The 21,093-nt window shown below is 45.9% G+C and overlaps 1 protein-coding gene across 1 annotated transcript; it reads right to left on the reverse strand.

Annotated features, from left to right (window-relative positions):
* Positions 1–9,462: 9,462 nt before the first annotated feature.
* Positions 9,463–18,820, reverse strand: RBP3 (retinol binding protein 3). The gene is made up of 4 exons (XM_081864229.1): positions 15,688–18,820; positions 12,883–13,073; positions 10,967–11,109; positions 9,463–10,103 (listed from the first exon to the last, which is right to left on the reverse strand). Exons 1-4 carry the CDS (start codon positions 18,724–18,726, stop codon positions 9,784–9,786), a joined length of 3,693 nt encoding a protein of 1,230 aa, XP_081720355.1. The 5' UTR covers positions 18,727–18,820; the 3' UTR covers positions 9,463–9,783.
* Positions 18,821–21,093: the final 2,273 nt, after the last annotated feature.

Consider the following 21,093-nt stretch of genomic DNA (forward strand, 5'->3'; position numbering starts at 1 on the left):
TTAATTCAGGTTTATTGCTCAAAACACACAAATCACTCTGGAGCTCAGGCACTCAGCGTCTGCTTCCAAATTAGCTGTTGCCGAGTCTGAGTTCCGCCCCTTCCTCTTCCCACATTTAAAGCCCCCCTTCGCTTCCTTTCCTGTTCATGCCTCTCATTAATTCTTGCTCGCCTGCGCATTGTGGGATGGGCTTTTTCCGGTGGCCCTCCCTCTGAGTCCGAGCTTGAACTGTCAGTCTGTGTCTTCTCCCTATAACTTCCCCCTTCCTTCTCCCTGTTCTTGGAACTCAGGCTTCTACTGCAACTAGGCTGCTCCTTCCTCCTTCCGCATTCCTGCCTAATTACCTGTCTCTCCATGCTTTCTCCTTCTGTCAGCAATGGGACGCAGCTGCCAGATGTCTTCTAAAAGTCAGATAGTTGTTTTTTCCCTTGACATCTGGTGGGAGGGCTTTCCACAGGGCAGGTGACACTACCGAGAAGGCCCTCTGCCTGGTTCCCTGTAACTTGGCTTCTCGTAGCGAGGGAACCGCCAAAAGGCCCTCGGCGCTGGACCTCAGTGTCCGGGCTGAATAATAGGGGTGGAGACGCTCCTTCAGGTATACTGGGCTGAGGCCGTTTACGGCTTTAAAGGTCAGCACCAACACTTTGAATTGTGCTTGGAAATGTACTGGGAGCCAGTGAAGATCCTTTAGGACTGGTGTTGGCATTGCTGTCATGAGTAAAACATTGGACAGTACAGTGGTACCTCGGGTTACAGACGCTTCAGGTTACAGACACCGCTAACCCAGAAATAGTACCTCGGGTTAAGAACTTTGCTTCAGGATGAGAACAGAAATCACCTGGTGGCAGCAGTGGGAGGCCCCATTAGCTAAAGTGGTGCCTCAGGTTAAGAACAGATCTCCAGAACGAATTAAGTTCTTAACCCGAGGTACCACTTTACCTGAGACATCATAGGCGATGAGAGAGTTGGGCAATATTTAGATTCTTCGTCTGAAACCAGGATGAAGTTCAGATTGCAATGTCGGTTTCAGACTTTCTGGGTTTTTTTCTTTGTTTTTTTTTAAAATAAATATTTTTTATTAAGTTTTAGAGATAACAACAAACAAGAAAAAGAAAAACAAGTACACAAAAATACAAAGTTATAAAATACATAAAAAAGAAAAATAGTTTCAAAAAAGAAAGAAAAACACATTTAAAAAAAGAAGAAAAAAACACAAAAATCCCTCTTTTTACTTCTCATCTTTGATTCACTTATTTTCTTGACTTCCTCACATCTCCCTTTTTTGTATCCCTGTTAAAAGATTAATTCAGCAAATTCATATCCTATTAATTTGTCTAATTATCCATCCAATCTTATTTTCAGCCTCGTTGCTAGAACCCCTTCAATTCATTTCAATGCCATTAACATTCAAAAATTTTACAATATTTCTGTAAATAATTTTTGAATTTCTTCCAATCTTCTTCCACTGACTCTTCTCCCTGGTCTTGGATTCTGCCAGTCATTTCCGCCATCTCCATATATTCCATTACTTGCATCTGCCATTCTTCCAGAGTGGGTAGATCTTGTGTCTTCCAATGCTTTGCGATGAGTATTCTTGCTGCTGCTGTTGCGTACATAAAAAAAAAATCTATCCTTCTTTAACACCAATTGGCCGACTATGTCCAGGTTTCAGACTTTCTGAGCTGGCGGTGCATCATGGCGCCACGTCCCCTACCAGCACAGCGCATTCTAGCCTGCCTGCTGGTGGCGACTGGGGAGCTGTGATGTATCGCCAGTTCAAATTGCCTGCTTGCTGGCCAGTATGCATGTTTGTGTGTTTGCCTTCACCCAAGCAAATGGGTCAGGCTGCCTCTTTCCTCCCAGTCAGCGGGCAAAGAGACAGCCCACTCCACTTGCTTGGGCAAAGAGGCAACTGCGCAGGCAGGCAGGAGGCAGATGGCGCACCTTCTCAGGCTCCTTCTGAGAGAGGGAGAGGGCAGGAGCTCCTTCACCCAGCAAGCGGGAAGTCCCCTTCCCTTCCTCCCCGTCGCTCCTCCCTCCCTCCACAGCCCAGCTGCTTCCCCAGTCTTTTCAGTGATTGTGTAGCACCCTGCTTGTGGTTAACGCTTAGCTGGAATGAAATATTCAACGCAGCAATAGAGAAATTAAAATAATAATTTATTTGTCAGACAAATAAATGATAGGCACAGTGGTATATGGTTACCAAAGCTCTGCCTGCCCTCCAGCCCTGATGGCCAGCACTTATATTTCCTCAACCCAGCCCCCTTGCTCCTCCTTTGGCTGCCTCTGCCCAATCAGCCTGGTTGAAATTCCTATTGGCTGTTTGCTAGAACCAATCATAAAAGATACACCCATTTCCTATTACCTTTTATGGGAGACAGAGCTATATTTCCTTCTATCCATAAATGGCAGACAAGTAGCCATATATCTTACATTTGCCTCAACAAGGCACCTTAATTACCAGATCACCTTTTGCCCCTTTTGCCCTGTTGCCCCTACATTCCAAAACAAATGGCTAAAACACATGGCTCGTGGTATTAAGTTCTATCTAAACAGAGATCTTACTATTTACCAACTCTTAATTAGTGTTTTTGCAGCTTGATTGTATTCTGTAATATGTAGGGTCAGTGTAACCTTTGCTCCCAGCCTGTATTTCCCTTTTACAACCTTGAGAAACCTGTCTCCTGCTACTACTATAAATCAGGGGGGCCCTTGTCCAGGAGGATAAACAACTGCCAAAGTCCTTAGCCAGCTGGTTTTCTGCCTGGCATGAAACATTTGCAAATCTTTAAGCTCATTTTAAAATACAGGCCTTGATCAGATGCCTCAATTGTGATATATCGCTATATCTCAAATGGTTAGCTGGTGATGCAACACGATGTGGAAAGCCTATCCCTAGGCCCTCTTTCGTGTGCCTCCTCCTCAAGAGGTCTGTAGGGTGGCAACACGAGAATGGGGCAGTGGCTCCCCGCCTGTGGAATGCTCTCCCCAGAGAAGCTCGCCTGGCGCCTTCATTATACACCTTAGGCGCCAGGCAAAAACGTTCCTTTTAAACCAGGCCTTTGGCTGACCTAATCAACATCCTATACCCTTTAAAATGTGCCTCTTTTGAGGGGATGTTATTGGATTATTGTTTTTATTCTGATTTCATATATTGTGATCTTTTCTGTGAACCACCCTGAGACCTCTGGGTATAGGGCGGTATATAAATTCAATTAATAATAATAATAATAATAATAATAATAATAATAATAGTTTATAAGTCATACACTACAGACTTGACAACACTTTTGCTTGTGCCATGCACTGATCCAAGTAAGTATGTACACCCTTTGCACCCTTGGCGAGGAGGGGAAAGAAATCACGTTACATTAGAAATGACTACATTTTATGTGACCCCAGTACTCAAAAGTGTCTGGAATGAGGGCGAGGTGGAAGGGCAAATAAGCTCAATCCCTTTGTGCCGCAGAGCGAGAAGGATGGGAAGCTTCTCCTGCCCTTGATCTCATAGAATCATAGAATCATAGAGTTGGAAGAGACCACAAGGGCCATCGAGTCCAACCCCCTGCCAAGCAGGAAACACCATCAGAGCACTCCTGACATATGGTTGTCAAGCCTCTGCTTAAAGACCTCCAAAGAAGGAGACTCCACCACACTCCTTGGCAGCAAATTCCACTGTCAAACAGCTCTTACTGTCAGGAAGTTCTTCCTAATGTTTAGGTGGAATCTTCTTTCTTGTAGTTTGGAACCATTGCTCCGTGTCCGCTTCTCTGGAGCAGCAGAAAACAACCTTTCTCCCTCCTCTATGTGACATCCTTTTATATATTTGAGCATGGCTATCATATCACCCCTTAACCTCCTCTTCTCCAGGCTAAACATGCCCAGCTCCCTTAGCTGTTCCTCATAAGGCATCGTTTCCAGGCCTTTGACCATTTTGGTTGCCCTCCTCTGGTCACGTTCCAGTTTGTCAGTGTCGTTCTTGAACTGTGGTGCCCAGAACTGGACACAGTACTCCAGGTGAGGTCTGACCAGAGCAGAATACAGTGGCACTATTACTTCCCTTGATCTAGATGCTATACTCCTATTGATGCAGCCCATAATTGCATTGGCTTTTTTAGCTGCTGCGCCACACTGTTGGCTCATGTCAAGTTTGTGGTCAACCAAGACTCTTAGATCCTTTTCACATGTACTGCTCTCAAGCCAGGTGTCACCCATCTTGTATTGGTGCTTCTCATTTTTTTTGCCCAAGTGCAATACTTTACATTTCTCCCTGTTAAAATTCATCTTGTTTGTTTGGGCCCAGTTCTCTAATCTGTCAAGGTCGTTTTGAAGTGTGATCCTGTCCTCTGGGGTGTTAGCCACCCCTCCCAGTTTGGTGTCATCTGCAAATTTGATCAGGATCCTCCTCACTCATAACCACTCATGTTCCGGGCCTGAGCAACTGCTGCTGATTTACATGCAGCTAGGGATGCGGGTGGTGCTGTGGGTAAAACCTCAGCGCCTAGGACTTGCCAATTGAAAGGTCAGCGGTTCGAATCCCCGCGGCGGGGTGCGCTCCCGTCGCTCGGTCCCAGCGCCTGCCAACCTAGCAGTTCGAAAGCACTCCCGGGTGCAAGTAGATAAATAGGGACCGCTTACCAGCGGGAAGGTAAACGGCGTTCCGTGTGCTGCGCTGGCTCGCCAGATGCAGCTTCGTCACGCTGGCCACGTGACCCGGAAGTGTCTGCGGACAGCGCTGGCTCCCGGCCTCTAGAGTGAGATGAGCGCACAACCCTAGAGTCTGTCAAGACTGGCCCGTATGGGCAGGGGTACCTTTACCTTTACCTTTAAGGTCTAAACCACTGAGCCTAGGGCTTGTCTCTGTTGCTCAGCCAAGCAATGTTTTTACCATAGAGCAGTCATTCAGAATCTTGCGGAGATTAAAGACAGGTTGATGATGACAGGGGAGCATCTCAACAGGTCATGCTTACTGAGAAAAACCATTGGGGGGGGGAGGAGGAAAGGTTGTCAGCAAATCCAAGAAAACTTTAGATTTTTAAAAAACAAATGAAGAAAGGCACGTTCTTTTTAATTTTGCAAAATGTACTCGCTAACAGCATGAAAGGTCCTCCTTGATATCACTTTTTAAAAATTTAACTTTCTAGTTTTCAAATGTCTAAAGATTTTGGCATTCTTACCTGAGCACTTTGCATAAAAGAAAAAGTAACTGAAAACAGGTTTTGAGACGTTTCATTCCGAATCTGCTAGACAGAGCCGGACAGAGGATGTTGACAGGTGGGTGTCCTGCCCCACCACCTGTGGGACGCGGGTGGCGCTGTGGTCTAAACCACTGAACCTCTTGGGCTTGCTGATCAGAAGGTGGGTGGTTCGAATCCCCACGACGGGGTGAGCTCCTGTTGCTCTGTTCCGGCTCCTGCCAACCTAGCAGTTCGAAAGCACGTCAAAGTGCAAGTAGATAAATAGGTACTGCTCCAGCGGGAATGTAAATGGCGTTTCCGTGCGCTGCTCTGGTTTCGCCAGAAGCGGCTTAGTCATGCTGGCCACATGACCCAGAAAAACTGTCTGCGGACAAACACCAGTTCCCTCAGCCAGTAAAGCGAGATGAGCACCACAACCCCAGAGTCGTTTGCGGCTGGACCTAACTGTCAGGGGTCCTTTACCTTTACCTTTAAGGTATTTAGAGGAACTTGGTAGGCGCTGCAATGATAAGATAATTGAACGTTTATGGCAGGATAAGCCTACTATTGGCTTTGTTAAAATGTAACAATAAGCAGTAGGACGGTGAGTGATCTCCCTATGGCTGAGTTGCTCGAGTACCAGGACAGGGGCTGAGAGGAACCGTGGTTCTCCCAGTTCATGTGCCAATCTGCTGCATGTGTTGGCACTTTTCCTGACTTTGTCATCCCCCACATCCCAGAATGCAGCAGTGACCTAGCTGGAGAGCGGTCAGGCAAGCCCTGCAGCCTCACCATGCCGTCTGCTCTTGACAGCACCATGGTTTCACAAAGGAGCAAAGCGAGGGGGCACGCTCCATCCTTTCTGGCTCTGGGAGAAAGAAGCCAACGAGACTTTAGCGTTATGTGCAAACCAGCAGTACTGGGTTACTGCTCATAGTTTTTTGGGGGGCGGAGAACATATCACAAGAGGTAGCCAAGACTTGTTGCTTGCTTCTCCCAGAGGCAGGTAGGGTGGAGCGCGAACCAGTGTGCACCAGCGTTCTACTAGTTCACAGGAAACCATGGTTTCATTTCCAACCATGGTTTACTGTGTGAACGAGTATAATACAAAATATAAACTGGGTTTCATTTATTAGTGTAGGCTACACAACTGCGTTAATGAGTAGGTTAATGGGTTCTGGATGAAAGTTTCACGCAGTTCTCAGTTTCAGTAGCTTGGATGTAAAAACAGGAAAATAAGAATACCTGTATGTAATATTTTGAGCCCTTAGCAAGTGAGAGAAAAACTCTTGGACTATTTATTTAGTCTACTAATAATCACCATGCAAGGTAAGTGTGAATAAAAAGCATTTTACCTTTTAGACACAAAGTAAACATTACATCATTACACACAAATTTAAATATATTTAAATAACTTTGATGGCATTTTTATACTCACATGCATGTAGGCCCCATTGAACTCAGTAGTGCTTACTCCAGAGTAGATACATATGTTTAAAACTGTGTTGTTAAGCATGCTGAAGCAGCTAAGATTTGCTAAATACATACTGAAGACCAAAACGGCTCTATTTTAGCTACATAAACTGACACAGACCTTTATACTGTGACTTTACCTGCAAATAAATCAATATATGCCACCAGATTCTTATTACAGAACTTTTCGCAGCGGTAATCTGGTTTACAAAATATGCAGCAATAATTTTTAAATGCCCGCAAAAGTTGTGAATTAAATAAGCAGCACAATAAATTATGCACTTTTAAATCTATGGATAATTTTGTTTCGGTTTTGAAAGGGACATAAGGAATATCAGGCTTTGGAAGTTGAGGATAAAGACCATAAAAATGGCGTGTGGTGCCCTAATGGGTTGCAGATCTGATGAACAGCAGCAATGCTAATAATCCGTCCATCTAAATAAGTCGTACATGTAGGAGTGGCTGGAATGCAATTCATCTCTTGCAGATGCACTAACGATGAGCCACAGAAGTGTTTTCAACACAAAAGCAAAGACATGACTCACATGAGGGCTGGGAGCAAGATGTTGATCGCAGAGAGAAGCAGATAGGATTAAATCAGATTTTTATTTTGACCTAACTTTCTCTTTCTGTTCTAGGATCTTAATTCTCACAGAACAGTGCAGTCCAGATTCTGCTCTTAGTCTCCTGCATGATGCCCTTTTCTTAATAAACATACATTGGTGAAGGTACAGAACGGAAGCCTATCCGACTTGCATTTTCGTCTCAGACAAGACCTGACCGTTAGGCACTGCTTCCGGTCAGCTAGTCTGGGAAAAAAATATCCAGGTACAACAAGGAAATGGGTTTCAAGAACACCTGGTCACTGATAAGAATTCTGGTGGCAAACTCAGGCTCCATACGTAATACGATTCAGCTAATGACATGTCATAAGTAATACGATTCAGCTAATGACATATCACTGGAAACATGATAGATGGGTCTAATGTGCTACGCTTTCATAACAAGGTCTTGTAAAAACCCTCAACGAAAACAGGCAGCCTCCATCACTTCCCAAATTAGAGAAATAGATGGACAACCTTGGGAATTAAATGTGGGAGTGGGAGAATTGGGTAGCAAAAGATTTCCACCTTCTGGAGAAAGGTGCAAGGAAAAAAATGGTGGGATTGTGAAACCCTCCAGTGCCCTCCTGCCCTTACACCAAGGAATCCTGTCAGCAGTGCAAAGGATTAAGCCCTCTCTGTGGTGAGGTTGGAAATAAGGTTTATTCCTTGCTTCCCTTCAGAAGGATGTTGACAAACTGGAACGTGTACAGAGGAGGGCAATGAAAATGATCAAGGGTCTAGAACAGGGGTCATCAAACTTTTTCAGCAGGGGGCCGGTCCACTGGCCACTGTAGGGGGCCGGACTATATTTTTTTTGGGGGGGGGGATGAACGAATTCCTATGCCCCACAAATAACCCAGAGATGCATTTTAAATAAAAGGACACATTCTACTCATGTCAAAACACACTGATTCCCAGACCATCTGCGGGCTGGATTGAGAAGGCAATTGGGCCGGACCCGGCCCTCGGGCCTTAGTTTGGTCTAGAAGCCAAGCCTTGTGAGGAACAGTTCAGGGAGTTGGTTATGTTTCGTCTGGAGAAGAGGAGACGGAGAGGAGATATGATAATCATCTTCAAATATCCGAAGGGTTGTTACATGGAAGATGGAGTGAGCTTGTTTTACTCTGCTCCAGAGAGTAGGACCTTGAACCAATGGCTTCAGATTACAAGGAAGGAAAGTCTAACTAAACATTAGAAGTAACTTCCTGATGGTTAGAGCTGTTTTGACAGTGGAACGGAGTCCCCTGGGAGGTTGTGGACTCTGGTTCATTGGAGGTTTTTAAGAAGAGGTTGGGTGAGGAATTCTTTAGAGCGGTGATTCCTGCATTTCAGTGGGATTACCTTTTCGGTCCTTTCCAACTCTGCGATTGTAGGATTCTGCGATCCTTTAAAGACCATGCAACAGAGAGGAACTGGGCTCAGAAGCTCTGAGTTCAATTCTCTCTGTTTCATTGTGGAGTGTTAATGGTTTCCTACTTATGCTTATATCATTCTGAAAATGCACAATCTTTCCTTTGTTCAGGTGCTCTCTTCTTCTCACTGCCTAGTAATCAGTAAAACTCAGAACCAATTCAAGCGGCCTGAACATTCGCAAACACACGAGAATGACGCTCCATGTCAGGAAGATCTGCAATCAGATGCAAGGAGCTTCTTGGGAGTTCCCCAGACAGGAGCGTCTACTCTCACAGGTTGTCTGCATGCATGCATGCCCCCATGTTCACACATGGCAATATTGCCTTCAGTCTGATGAGTTTCTGCCTAGGCGCATAGGACTTCTTTGGTGGCAAAGGTAGAAGAAGAAGAGGAGTTTGGATTTGATATCCCACTTTATTACTACCCGAAGGAGTCTCAAAATGGCTAACAATCTCCTTCCCCTTCCTCCCCCACAACAAATACTCTGTGAGGTGAGTGGGGCTGAGAGACTTCAAAGAAGTGTGACTGGCCCAAGCTCACCCAGCAGCTGCATGTGGAGGAGCGGAGACGCGAACCCAGTTCACCAGGTTACGAGTCTACCGCTCTTAACCACTACACCACACTGGCTCACATTTTACTTCTGAATAACCCCTACAGGAATCAGCATCTCTCTTCACGACGATTCACGCGTGTACAAGATTGCACGAATCCGCTCGTTGAATCAGGAAGGACGAATAAGGGGTGTACACCAGTGAGGGGGGGTGACATTCAGGGTGGTGTGACCTGTAAAATTTGCATCGGAGTAGAAGTGGAAGGGTAGATACACAAACTCGAGTAATCACAGAGCTCCGGCTACTCCTAGCCATCTACTCTGTGTGTATTGTGGGGGCTCAGGCCTTCCTGGGTCTGAAAGAGGAACCTATGGGTGGGTTGGGTTGGGGTGTTCTTCTGCATGTCTTTCTTTGTGGACTTCTCATAAGAACTGGGACTGGGTCAGTGATATCCTTAAGATAGCAGAGGTCTGGGACAGATTTGCCGGGATGAAACATTCACCTTCCCGAATTTTCACTTCCTGCCTTTTGCTTCGATGGGGCCTTTCGTTTTGGACCTCTAGTTTAGCTGGACCTGTGCAGCCGCAACATTTCCTTAGCCTTGATGAGTGCCACCTCAGGGGGAACTTCCATGTGAGGTCTAACGCCCACACCCTCCCAGGTGTCATCCATGGAAATGGTGGATCTGGAAGTTGGAATGGTGACATAGAGGCTGGTGCCATCCACGTGGTATGTCTGAGGCTGGAGGCAACCCCCGCTGGTCCTTTGCCCAACGATGAAGGCTCTACCCAATCTCTTCATGATGAACACAAATTCCTCGGCAGCACCGGCAGTGACAGAGCTGGTGAGGATGACTAGACCTTTATTGGAACCGTATCTCATACCTTCAAGACGCAAGATAACATGCAGTAGGTTAGTACATTGGTCCCTTTCAACCCTACGATTGGCTCCCCTCCTCCTTGCAGCTATGAAATAAGGGGTAATGAGACCTCAAGGGTTCAAAATCAACAACAAAATTGAAATCCTTACTTAATTTGCGTAGGCTGGATCTACACAGCTATAAAAAAACGCTATGGAGGGGAAAGTTGTAAAAGCTCACAATGGAAATTATTATTGACTTTCCATATCAGCTCTACAGCGCCATCTGGTGTCACAGTGTTATAACGCATTTATAATGTTATAATTCGACTAATGTAGTTGAGTCCATAGTGTCTCAATTTTAGAAGTGCCTTATATGAATCTTGTTCCTGTTTACAGCATTCCTGAAAAGCAAGTGGCTATTCCTTCTGCTCTACTGATTGCAAATTAAGGCCGAAAAGTGCAGCTTGAGAAAGGCCACACAGCTAGCCAGAACAAGGCAACTGCCTGAAGCGAGAGTAATGTCATCCTCAACCCGGACCCCTGAGGAAGATGCAGGAGGAAATACAAGCTGCTCTACACAGTGAGGAACTTTCGGTGGCTTCCCTGGTCCCTCCTGACCTGAGGATTTAGCTCTCCCACCTTCCTCACACTCGGTGGTCTAGCCCCAGTAACACCCCATTTTCAAACATTACAAAAAGTGAGGTGTTAAACACTGTTTCCCCATGTATTCATTGCGTCCCCCCATTTCTTAATCAGAACTGCTTGACAATGATTCATGCTATCAGCCGTTCTGACATTTCACAAATTACATGCTGTCAGTGGCTTTCTAATATAGGTATCAGGAAATCTATTGACACCTACAAACCAAAAGTATAATTGCTCTCACCTGTAAGCTGCGAAAGGGTCCACATGTCTCTGGTGGTATCATTGGGTCTGTTGTAGACCTTGTCCAGAAGAACTGGGTGTCCTTCATCAAAGAAATAGGAGCACAGAGCTGCTACGGAAGATGAAGAGCCTCCTATATTATATCTAAACAGAGGAGGAAAGCCCAGATCACATAAGGTTCAACCTGAGGGACAAGGCAGACATACTTTCTAAAATGTGCTGCATGGTTTGAACGTACATATATTCAGTGAAGGGAGGGAATCTGGATCATAGACAGAAGTACTATTCTTGGGGGACAGGGGGCAGGCTGGTGTGGAGGACTCCCTGGTCCTGAATGGGGTAACTGTGCCCCTGATGGACCAAGTGTGCAGCCTGGGAGTCATTTTGGACTCCATGGAGGCGTACGCCATGGAGGCGTAGGTCAATTCTGCATCCAGGGCAGCTGTTTGCCAGCTCTATCTGGTGCGCAGGCTGAGACCCTACCTGCCCACAGACTCTCTCACCAGAGTGGTTATTTCCAGCCTGGACTACTGCAATGTGCTCTACGTGGGGCTACCTTTGAAGGTGACTTGGAAACTACAACTAATCCAGAATGCGGCTGCTAGACTGGTGACTGGGGGCGGCCGCCGAGACCACATAACACCGGTCTTGAAAGACCTACATTGGCTCCCAGCTACATTGGTTTCCGAGCACAATTCATAGTGTTGGTGCTCACCTTTAAAGCCTTAAACGGCCTCTGCCCAGTATACCTGAAGGAACATCTCAACCGCCATCATTCAGCCCAGACACTGAGAAACTCCACCCAGGGTCTTCTTGGTGGTTCCCTCACTGCAAGAAGTGAGGTTACAGGAAACCAGGCAGAGGGCCTTCTTGGCAGTGGTGCCCGCCCTGTGGAACGCCCTCCCACCAGATGTTAAGGAAATAAACAACTATCTGACTTTTAGAAGACATCTGAAGGCAGCCCTGTTTAGGGAAGTTTTAATGTTTGATGTTTTATCACTTTATTATTATTATATTCTGCTGGGAGCCACCCAGAGTGGCTGGGGAAACATAGCCAGATGGGCAGAGTATGTATGTATGTATGTATGTATGTATAAATAAATATTGTTATTGTTATTGTTATTGTTATTGTTATTGTTATTGTTATTATCATTATCACAATCATCATCAAAGGTTCACTATGAAGGTCCGAATCTACAGCCTGCTGCCATATAACTGCACATATGACATTTGAAATGTTCAGTTGCACCCATGCAAGTGGTTACGGGGCAAAGAGATTAAATCTGAAGCTTTGAGAAACAACACTTTTACTGTGTACGTTCCATTTTGAAAATTACAATTAATTCCTTAAATTGCTGATCCCCTAAAACATGAAGCCTTTTTGCTAGGGATAATTGGGATAGAAGCTCTGAAGAAGCTGACTAATTTTTTATATTTTTACTTTTTTGCGTATGCAGCAACTACAGAATCTTGTAAACGCCGAAAAAGGAAGAGATTCCAACCAAACAAGAATGGCTTATAAAATCAATTGATTATGCTGAAATGGCAAAATTGATTGTAAAATGTAACAGATCAACACGACGAATTGTTTATGGAAAATTGGAGGCCTTTATTAGACTGTCAAAGTATTTTAGCGATATGAACTAGTAAGCAGGATTTGAGATATAAACGGGGGGGGGGGGGCTGAAATGGCAAGATGGACTTGGGGGTTTAATGCAGCAATTAAGGATAAGAATAAAAATATCCAGGCTGGAGGAGTGGGAAGTCAACAAGAAAAATATAAGTAAGTGATGTATGCAACGTAAATTTGTTATAACCTTAGGAAAAATCAAATAACATTTAAAGAAAGAAAAGAAAATTATGATTAATTCCTCGTTGATTCATCCATTCCCTGATAATTTTTGGTCTAGCAGTTACCTCAGGTCTATGATTAGCGCATCCGTGTGGGCGATCTTCTCCCAAACGTGTTTCAGAAGCAGCTCAGAGAGTTGAGACAAAAGATCGCAGTCGGCGAACATATCGAACCTCAAGTAGCCCACGTTGTTCTCAAGCACGTTGGTGTGGTAGGAGAACTTAACGAGGTCTTCAAACATTTCGGGAGGAGGGATCTGCCATGGTTTGAATAACATAGGTTGATGAACATAGAAGGGCAACGTCAAATGAATGAAGGTGGTGGAGATCTTGAGCACATCATGGCTCCTAGTCTCATTGAAATTAAGCCAGGGTTGAATAGAGTGTAGAACTAGGGGAGACCAAGGTTCAAATCTCTACTCAGCCATGATGGCCGGTGCCTGTTTCTTAGCCTGCCTCATTCCTACCTCACATGGTTGTTGTGAGAATGAAATGGTGGGAAGGAGAGAACCATATACAACGCCTTGAGTTCCTTAGAGGAAAGGGGGAATATAAAAAGGACCCCTGACCATTAGGTCCAGTAGTGACCGACTCTAGGGTTGCGACGCTCATCCCACTTTATTGGCCGAGGGAGCCGGCATACAGCTTCTGGGTCATGTGGCCAGCATGACTAAGCCGCTTCTGGCGTACCAGAGCAGTGCACGTAAATGCCGTTTACCTTCCCGCTGGAGCGGTACCTATTTATCTACTTGCACTTGGATGTGCTTTCGAACTGCTAGGTTGTCAGGAGCAGGGACCGAGCAACTGGAGCTCACCCCGTCGCAGGGATTCGAACCACCGAGCTTCTGATTGGCAATTCCTAGGCTCTGTGGTTTAACCCACAGCGCCACCCGTGTCCCAAGGGGGAATATACATGAGAATAAATAAATCTTGTTTCTCTACTGGGTGCCCCTTGTACTCTGAACCCGTCAGAAACCATGAAGGGACAGCAACTTCCTGAGCAGATACAGTGGTACCTCGAGTTACATACGTTTCAGGTTACAGACTCCGATAACCCAGAAATAGTGCTTCAGTTTAAGAACTTTGCTTCAGGATGAGAATAGAAATCGTGCTCTGGCGGTGTAGCAGCAGCAGGAGGCCCCATTAGCTGAAGTGGTGCTTCAGGTTAAGAACAGTTTCAGGTTAAGAACGGACCTCCGGAACGAATTAAGTACTTAACCTGAGGTACCACTGTATATGCATTTTAATGCCAAAACTTCTCAGTTACAGTAAAAGCATCTCACGCACTCGCAAACCTGGTGTAAGTAGAAATCAGAATTTTAAACGAATGTGTCGAAACCTGCAATAATAATATCTTTAAAATGAACCACGGCCATCTGTTGAACCTATTAAGTTAAGGCTGCTTTCCTGTGTTAAAGAACTAACCATGGAGGCAAACATTGGACGTTGTGTTTTATTAGTGTAGGTAACCTGCAGACTCAGGGACTAGATCAGTGGTTCTCAACCTGTGGGTCCCCAGATGTTGTTGGACTACAATTCCCATCATCCCTGACCACTGATCATGCTGGCTAGGAATGATGGGAGGGTTTCCTAAAAAAAGGTCAGCGACTTTGCAGGTGTCAGGAATTTTATTTTTTGAACTATGGCAACCCTCAGCAGAGAATCTGTTATACTGGAGAACGGAGACAAGATTGCCATCACTTGCCCTGATATGCCCACATGTTCCTTGCAGCTTCTGACTTTTGAACAGAGCATGTGCAATGATACAGTCTGTGTTTAGAATCTGCAGAGTGCAGGTCATGCAGTCAGAACAGGTCATGCAGTCAGAACAGAGTGCAGGAGGCTCTGCTCAGAAATTACCATATATTTTGCTCTATAAGACTCACTTTTTCCCTCCTAAAAAGTAAGGGGAAATGTGTGTGCGTCTCTATGGAGTGAATGCAGGCTGCGCAGCTATCCCAGAAGCCAGAACAGCAAGAGGGATTGCTGCTTTCACTGCGCAGCGATCCCTCTTGCTGTTCTGGCTTCTGAGATTCAGAATTTTTTTCCCCTTGTTTTCCTCCTCCAAAAACTAGGTGCGTCTTGTGGTCTGGTGCGTCTTATAGAGCGAAAAATACAGTATGCTAAATGCATACATCTAGCTTGGCCCTAAATTGTAACTGGGGGATGACACACCCTGAACAACAGGAAGGGCAAAAAACTGATATGGGCAACAATAAAAGTGTCTTTCGTCTTAAAAACAAACAAACTGTAGAAAGGGATAGTAACACTGTGGAGAGAATAGGGCAACTTATTATTTTGCTAGTTGTGCTGTTTCAAATGTGCCTTTTATATTTGACTTCACTTAGTCATGCTTTCTTTTGAAATGTTTAAGATTTTTTTTGGTTAACTTTGCTCTGCTAAATGTGGATTCAGCAGTTGACCTCCTCTGTAGTTGTTGTTTTTTTTTTAATGTTCAGGATAATATTTTAGTTTCCTGTTAATTATGTCTGAATGAATGTTAATTGTATTTAAATGTATACTTTATATTCGACTTCCTTCAGTAATGTTTTATTCTAAATTGTTTTATTTGCTGTTTTAATGTAGGTTGTAAACTGCTTTGAGATCCCCCCTAAAAATATACAGCAGTATAGAAATGAAATAATAATAATAATAATAATAATACACATGATTTGCCGCTAATACTCTATAACGTGGCAGGGTAGCAGAAAGTTCAGTGATGCCATAGGATGACAAAGTAAACACACACACACACACACACACACGTTTGCCACATTTCCCAGCAGGGCTGGCCCAGCCATGAGGCTGGATGAAGCAGTCACCTTGGGTGGTAGAAACCAAAGAGGTAGCACACCTCGAATAGGAACTTACCTGCATGGGCATGATACCTGGGATGTGGTCCTTTGAATGTTCAGGGATGTGGGTGACCTTGAGGTGCCTATCTCCAGAGAGAGCTTTTAGGTTAGCATTCATTTTCTCAGCCAGTTCCACCTCACAGTTGACACTTCTGTAGGCGGTTTGCTCAGCAAGCTTGGCTGCCACTGTAGCCCCAATATCGACAAAGGCATAGTTGTCGGCCACCAGTTTGCCCACGGTCTGCAGCACACTGGGCAACCTGGCGCGCAAGGCAATGATTTTCTGGGCGGAAGCCAAGGCCTCTGGAGCCTGCGCGGTGACGTGGGGCTCCACTCCAGACAAGCTCCACACTTTGCCAGTGACTGGACTGAGCACCACTTGGCTGGGGATCGATGCGTACAACGGGCTGCTGCCTATGTGGTAATTACCAGCCGAAAGCGAGCCCCCGACCGTGGGCTCCCCAATTACTGTGGCACGATGCAGGTCCTTCAAAGAGCGAGTGAGGGCTTCGGCAGCCGAGCCACTCATGTGGCTAATTAGGATATAGACATCCTTAGCCGAGCCGTAACGTTTGCCGGTCACCTCAGGCAAAGTCCACACCTCGGTACTTTGAGAGGTGCTGCGGTCGAAAACTGTGTACAGGTGTCGCTGAGGAGCGGCGTCAAAGAAGTAGGAGCAAAAAATGGGCACTCCATTGGAGTAACTGCCTGTGTTGTAGCGCATGTCGACGACAATAGCTTCCGTTTCCACCAACTTGTCCCAAACCATGTGCAGCACCTGTGGCCCAATAGCCTTCACCGTCTCCGCCTCAGCCATCATGTCAAAACGCAGGTACCCCACGTTGCCTGGCAACACGTCCACCTTGAAAAGAGCCTCGATGAGGTAAGCCAGTTCCTCGGCAGTGGGCATCTTGTCGGGAGAGTGCTCCTCTGGAGGCGGCGCCACGTGGCTGTGGAAGATGTGCAGCTGATGATCCCCAGAGGTTTCTTGAAGGTCGCTGGTCAGCTGAGAAGCGAGGGTCTCAAAGTCCACGACTGAGCGATACCCGCCTTTGGTCAGCTTGGAACGGAGGGCGCCACTGATCCTGGTGGCCATTTCCGGTATGGCATAGTGGGCCTCCAGCAACTGCCTTACTTCCTCGACAAGTACTCCCATGCCGTTGTGGAACGCCAGTATTTCCTGTGCCTTTTTAAGAGCCTCGTCAGCCAACACGATGGCATCGGGAACCACCCCACCACCCAGCCAACACTCCCCGTGGTTGTCGATAAAAGAGACGACCGGTACATTGATCAGAAGGCCGCAATCTGCTCCTTCACTGAGCTGCAAAATGCAGAAGGTGTGCGAATGGGTCAAGATACCTGCTGTAATCTCGCCAACCAGGGTGGCACGGCCAAGGGACTGCATGAGGTAAGCAAACTCCTCAGCGGCTGTGGCCGTGTGGTGGCTTGTGAGCAAGTAGACACCCCGCCGAGCTCCATAGGGCTTGCCTAGCATTTCAGCCCTGCTGTTGTGGTCCTGCGACTGGTTTGTGCGCCTGTCGTAGGTGGTGAAGAAATGCACAGCGCCAGCGGAAGGGTCTTGGAAGTAGGAGAGCAACACCGGCACAGCGGTTGAGGAGGGGCCTCCGATGTTGTACCGTAGGTCCATGATCAAACTGTCTGTGGCTTCCAGGGGCTCCCAGACTTGACGTACGAGGTAGGGCCCTAGCTTGACCAGCACTGTAGCATCAGCAAACTCGTCGAAGCGCATGTAGCCCACGTTGCCTGGCAGTACCGACACCTTGAACACGGTATTTACCAGGGCGTGCATGAGTTGCTCGTCGTTCGGTAGGTCGGTAGCCATGGCAACCTGCTCCTCGGCTGGCGCAGCTGCAAATTCTCCTGGGGCGGCAGCCCGCAAGAATAGACGCGGGTCTTCCGACGCAGTGTGCAGTTCGACGTTGAGCTTGGAAGCCAGCTCAGTTGCCGATAGGACGGAAGAGTGGTCGAAAGCGGAGAGGTGCATCAGCAGGGTGGGGACCCGGTCTACCATGGAATAGTTGTCCTTCAGGATACCCATCAAGAGGCTGATACTGCCAGGGATAGCTTTGCGTAGCGAAATGATGCCCAGGGCTTTCTCCAAAGCTTGCTCTGATGAGGCAGCTACGCATGGCTCCACACCACCGATTTCCCAGCTTTGCCCGTTTCCACTCAAGGGGCTCACAGAGCAGGATAGGGGAATTGTCATGTAGAATGGGGAAGCCCCAATCTGCAACTTTTGGATGCTCAAGGAGCCCCCGGCTGACTTCTCCCCCACTATGATAGCCCTGTGCATTTGTTTCAGGATATAGGCCACATCTTCCGCCACCCCTGTGGTGTGCTGGCTTATCAACAAAACAACGTCCTTCTCCTTGCTGTATCTCACACCCAGCACCTTCGGCAAAGTCCAGATTTCCACGGTCGTATTGGACGGCCGGTTGTATATGGTGTCCACATGCAGTACCCTGTCCTCGTTGTACAAGTAAGAGATAATGAACGGGATGCCGGAAACCTGCCCTCCGGTGCTGTAACGCAGGTCGAGGACCAGAGCTGACGTCTCCATCAAGGTTTTCCACACCTTTTCTACCAGGAAAGCCCCAATCTGCTCCACAGCATCCTGACCGATGATGGAGTCGATCCTTAGGTAGCCTACGTTGCCCTCCAGCACCTCGGACTTCACTGTGTGTTGGATGAGATTTAAGAGCTGCTCCGAGGTCAGAGAAATCTTTGCTTCTTGTTTGGGGGCAACGGGAGCTGAGGGCTCATAAGAAATCACCAGCCGTGGGTCGTTAAGGGCTCCTTGCACCCCAGCTGTCAGAACAGTTGCCAAAAGTTTGGGATCGGAAATGTCCCAGAACTCACCGCCCTTGACAGCTTGCTCGATGGCTTCTTGCATCCCCACTAGGTTTTCGGGAAAGCAATAATTATCCAGCAGAAGCTTTGCCATATCCAACACCAGTGTGGACTGGAGGACACCCTCAGTACAGCCGCCGCAACACATCAGGGCCACACACAGCAGGAGACGTTCCCTGATCATTTTCTTTAGTGCAAAGTGAAATGGGCCGCAAGAGAAATCCAAACCACTTGCAGTCCGGGAGGATCTTAGCTTTCTGCCGGCGCTGTCTGTGAATCAGTGCTGAACAGCCAAGTATTACATTTGGAGAGCATGGAATATCCTTTAACTAGCCCTTAAATCTGGCTCTAACCCCTTAATCTCATTAAACTGGAGGGCATCAGACAAAGGCCACACAAAGTGCAGCTTCATCGCGCAACAATCCCTCTTACAAAACGGCCTTTAAGGAGCTTTAGGAAGCCAAGAGAAGCGCTTTGGTCGGGGGTTTCCAAATGGTAGTCTGTGGAACGCCAGTGGTCATTCAGGTGGGGCGTGGCAGGTGTGTGAAAAACACTTAAAATCTGAATGGCGAGGTAATGAAATTCAACGTAAGGAACAAAAGGATCAATCAAGAGTAACTGAATATCACACAGCACCTACAGCACATTGTAACTGCTACAACAGGCAGAAAAATCATTAAGTGGTCTGCCGAGAACCCCAGTAATTTCCAAGTGGTCCTTGGGCCACTTTTTTAGGAGACTCTCCTGGGAAACTGACTACATTTGAGCTTGTTTAATGTTTATTATGTTTTTGAATGTGCTGGAAGCTGCCCAGAGTGGCTGGGGCAACCCAGTTGGATGGGCAGGGTATAAATATTATTATTATTATTATTATTATTATTATTGAATAGTACATCCTTTTTTCATTGGAGAAATGTTGGAGGGTATGGCAGTTTCTTTTCCTCGACCAATGATAGCTTCCCAATCCTCCAGCTTACATTCTACTTGCATTTGGTGTTTTGGATTTTTCCAACACTGAATATTTGCGCTGCAATCCCCTCCCCGTCAAGTAAAAATACATTTGCTGTTAGTGTTACTGACCATTCTCAGGACTGCACTTTTACTATGTCTGCTCACCAGAGTGTTGCTAAATCTGAGGCGACTTTAATCTTCACAATTTGTCATCAATTAGGATTTACTTGTAATACCAGCGCAGAACATATGGCCACTGCTTCCGGACAAGAGAAACTCAACCCGACAGACTGAAATAGAATGTGTGTGTTATTTCTTAAGCGCCATTCTATTGTGCTGCTTAGAGATTGAAAGAGCATCAGTCTAGACTTTATCCCTTTCAAATTTGCCGGTCTACGCAGTTTCCATGAGGATAAAATGTGAGTGCCAATTTACAGATTTTATATATATATTTTTTAATAAATATTTATTAACAATTTTTGAATACAATACAAAAGAAAAAACAATATAACATGTATCTTAACATAATTTCTTAACTTCTTTGGACTTCCTCACATCTCCCGCTCCTGCGTTCCTCACACAGAAAATTTTTTTCCCAGCAATTTATCGCCTTGTTTCCAATCTTATTATCTAATTTTCCCATGTTTTTTCTCTAATTTTAGATATCTTTTGTTCAAATCCTAAGAATTTAAATGTAATCTAATAATTATCCAAAAATTTATCTTTTCTTAAATCTCACTTATCTTCATAACACCATCTAACTTAGTGGTGCCGGATTATTTATGATCTAGCATCCTTCTTAACATTCATACAATTTACAATATTTTTGTAAGTAAATCTTGAATTTCTTCCAGTCCTCTTCTACCGTCTCTTCTCCCAGGTCTCGGATTCTGCCGGTCATCTCGGCCAGTTCCATATAGTCTATCAGTTGCATCTGCCATTCTTCCAGTGTGGGTAAATCTTGGGTTTTCCAGTGCTTAGCGACGAGTATCCTTGCTGTCCTTCTTTAACACCCTCTGGCCGACAATACCCAAGAGGAAGGCCTCTGGTTTCTTAGGGAAGGTATACTTAAATACCTTTTTCAGCTCATTATATATCATTTCCCAGAAAGCCTTCACTCTAGGGCAGGTCCACCAGAGGTGAAAGAAAGTTCCTTCGCTTACTTTACATTTCCAACATTTATTATCGGACAAATGGTATATTTTTGCAAGTTTGACTGGGGTCATGTACCATCTGCATATCATTTTCATAACATTTTCTTTCAAAGCATTACATGCAGTGAAGTTCAGCCCAATGGTCCACAACCTTTCCCAGTCCTCAAACATGATATTGTACCCAATGTCCTGTGCCCACTTTATCATAACCGATTTTACCAATTTACAGATTTTATAGAGTTAGGGTGAGACAGTTTCAATTTCCTCATCATCCTGGGGAAAAAGTGAGAAGAAGGGTGCTGCAGGGTTCTGTCCTGGGCCCGTTGTTCTTCAACATCTTTATAAATGACTTGGATAAAGGAATTGAGGGGATGCTCATCCAATCTGCAGATGAAACCAAATTGGGAAGGATAGCTAATGCCTTAGAAGATGGAATTGGGATTCAA

The sequence above is a fragment of the Podarcis erhardii genome (genome assembly GCF_964252035.2).
Source record: "Podarcis erhardii genome assembly, chromosome: 5".
Taxonomy (NCBI): domain Eukaryota; kingdom Metazoa; phylum Chordata; class Lepidosauria; order Squamata; family Lacertidae; genus Podarcis; species Podarcis erhardii.

Bases quoted from the DNA above. Each gene is read 5' to 3' on its own strand.
- RBP3 (XM_081864229.1), bottom strand. From the start codon at position 18,726: ATGATCAGGGAACGTCTCCTGCTGTGTGTGGCCCTGATGTGTTGCGGC. The intron at 13,074-15,687 runs GTAAGTTCCTAT...AAACCATGGCAG, and splicing joins CAGGTATCATGCCCATGCAG to ATCCCTCCTCCCGAAATGTT. The intron at 10,104-10,966 runs GTGAGAGCAATT...TGCGTCTTGAAG, and splicing joins GACCCTTTCGCAGCTTACAG to GTATGAGATACGGTTCCAAT.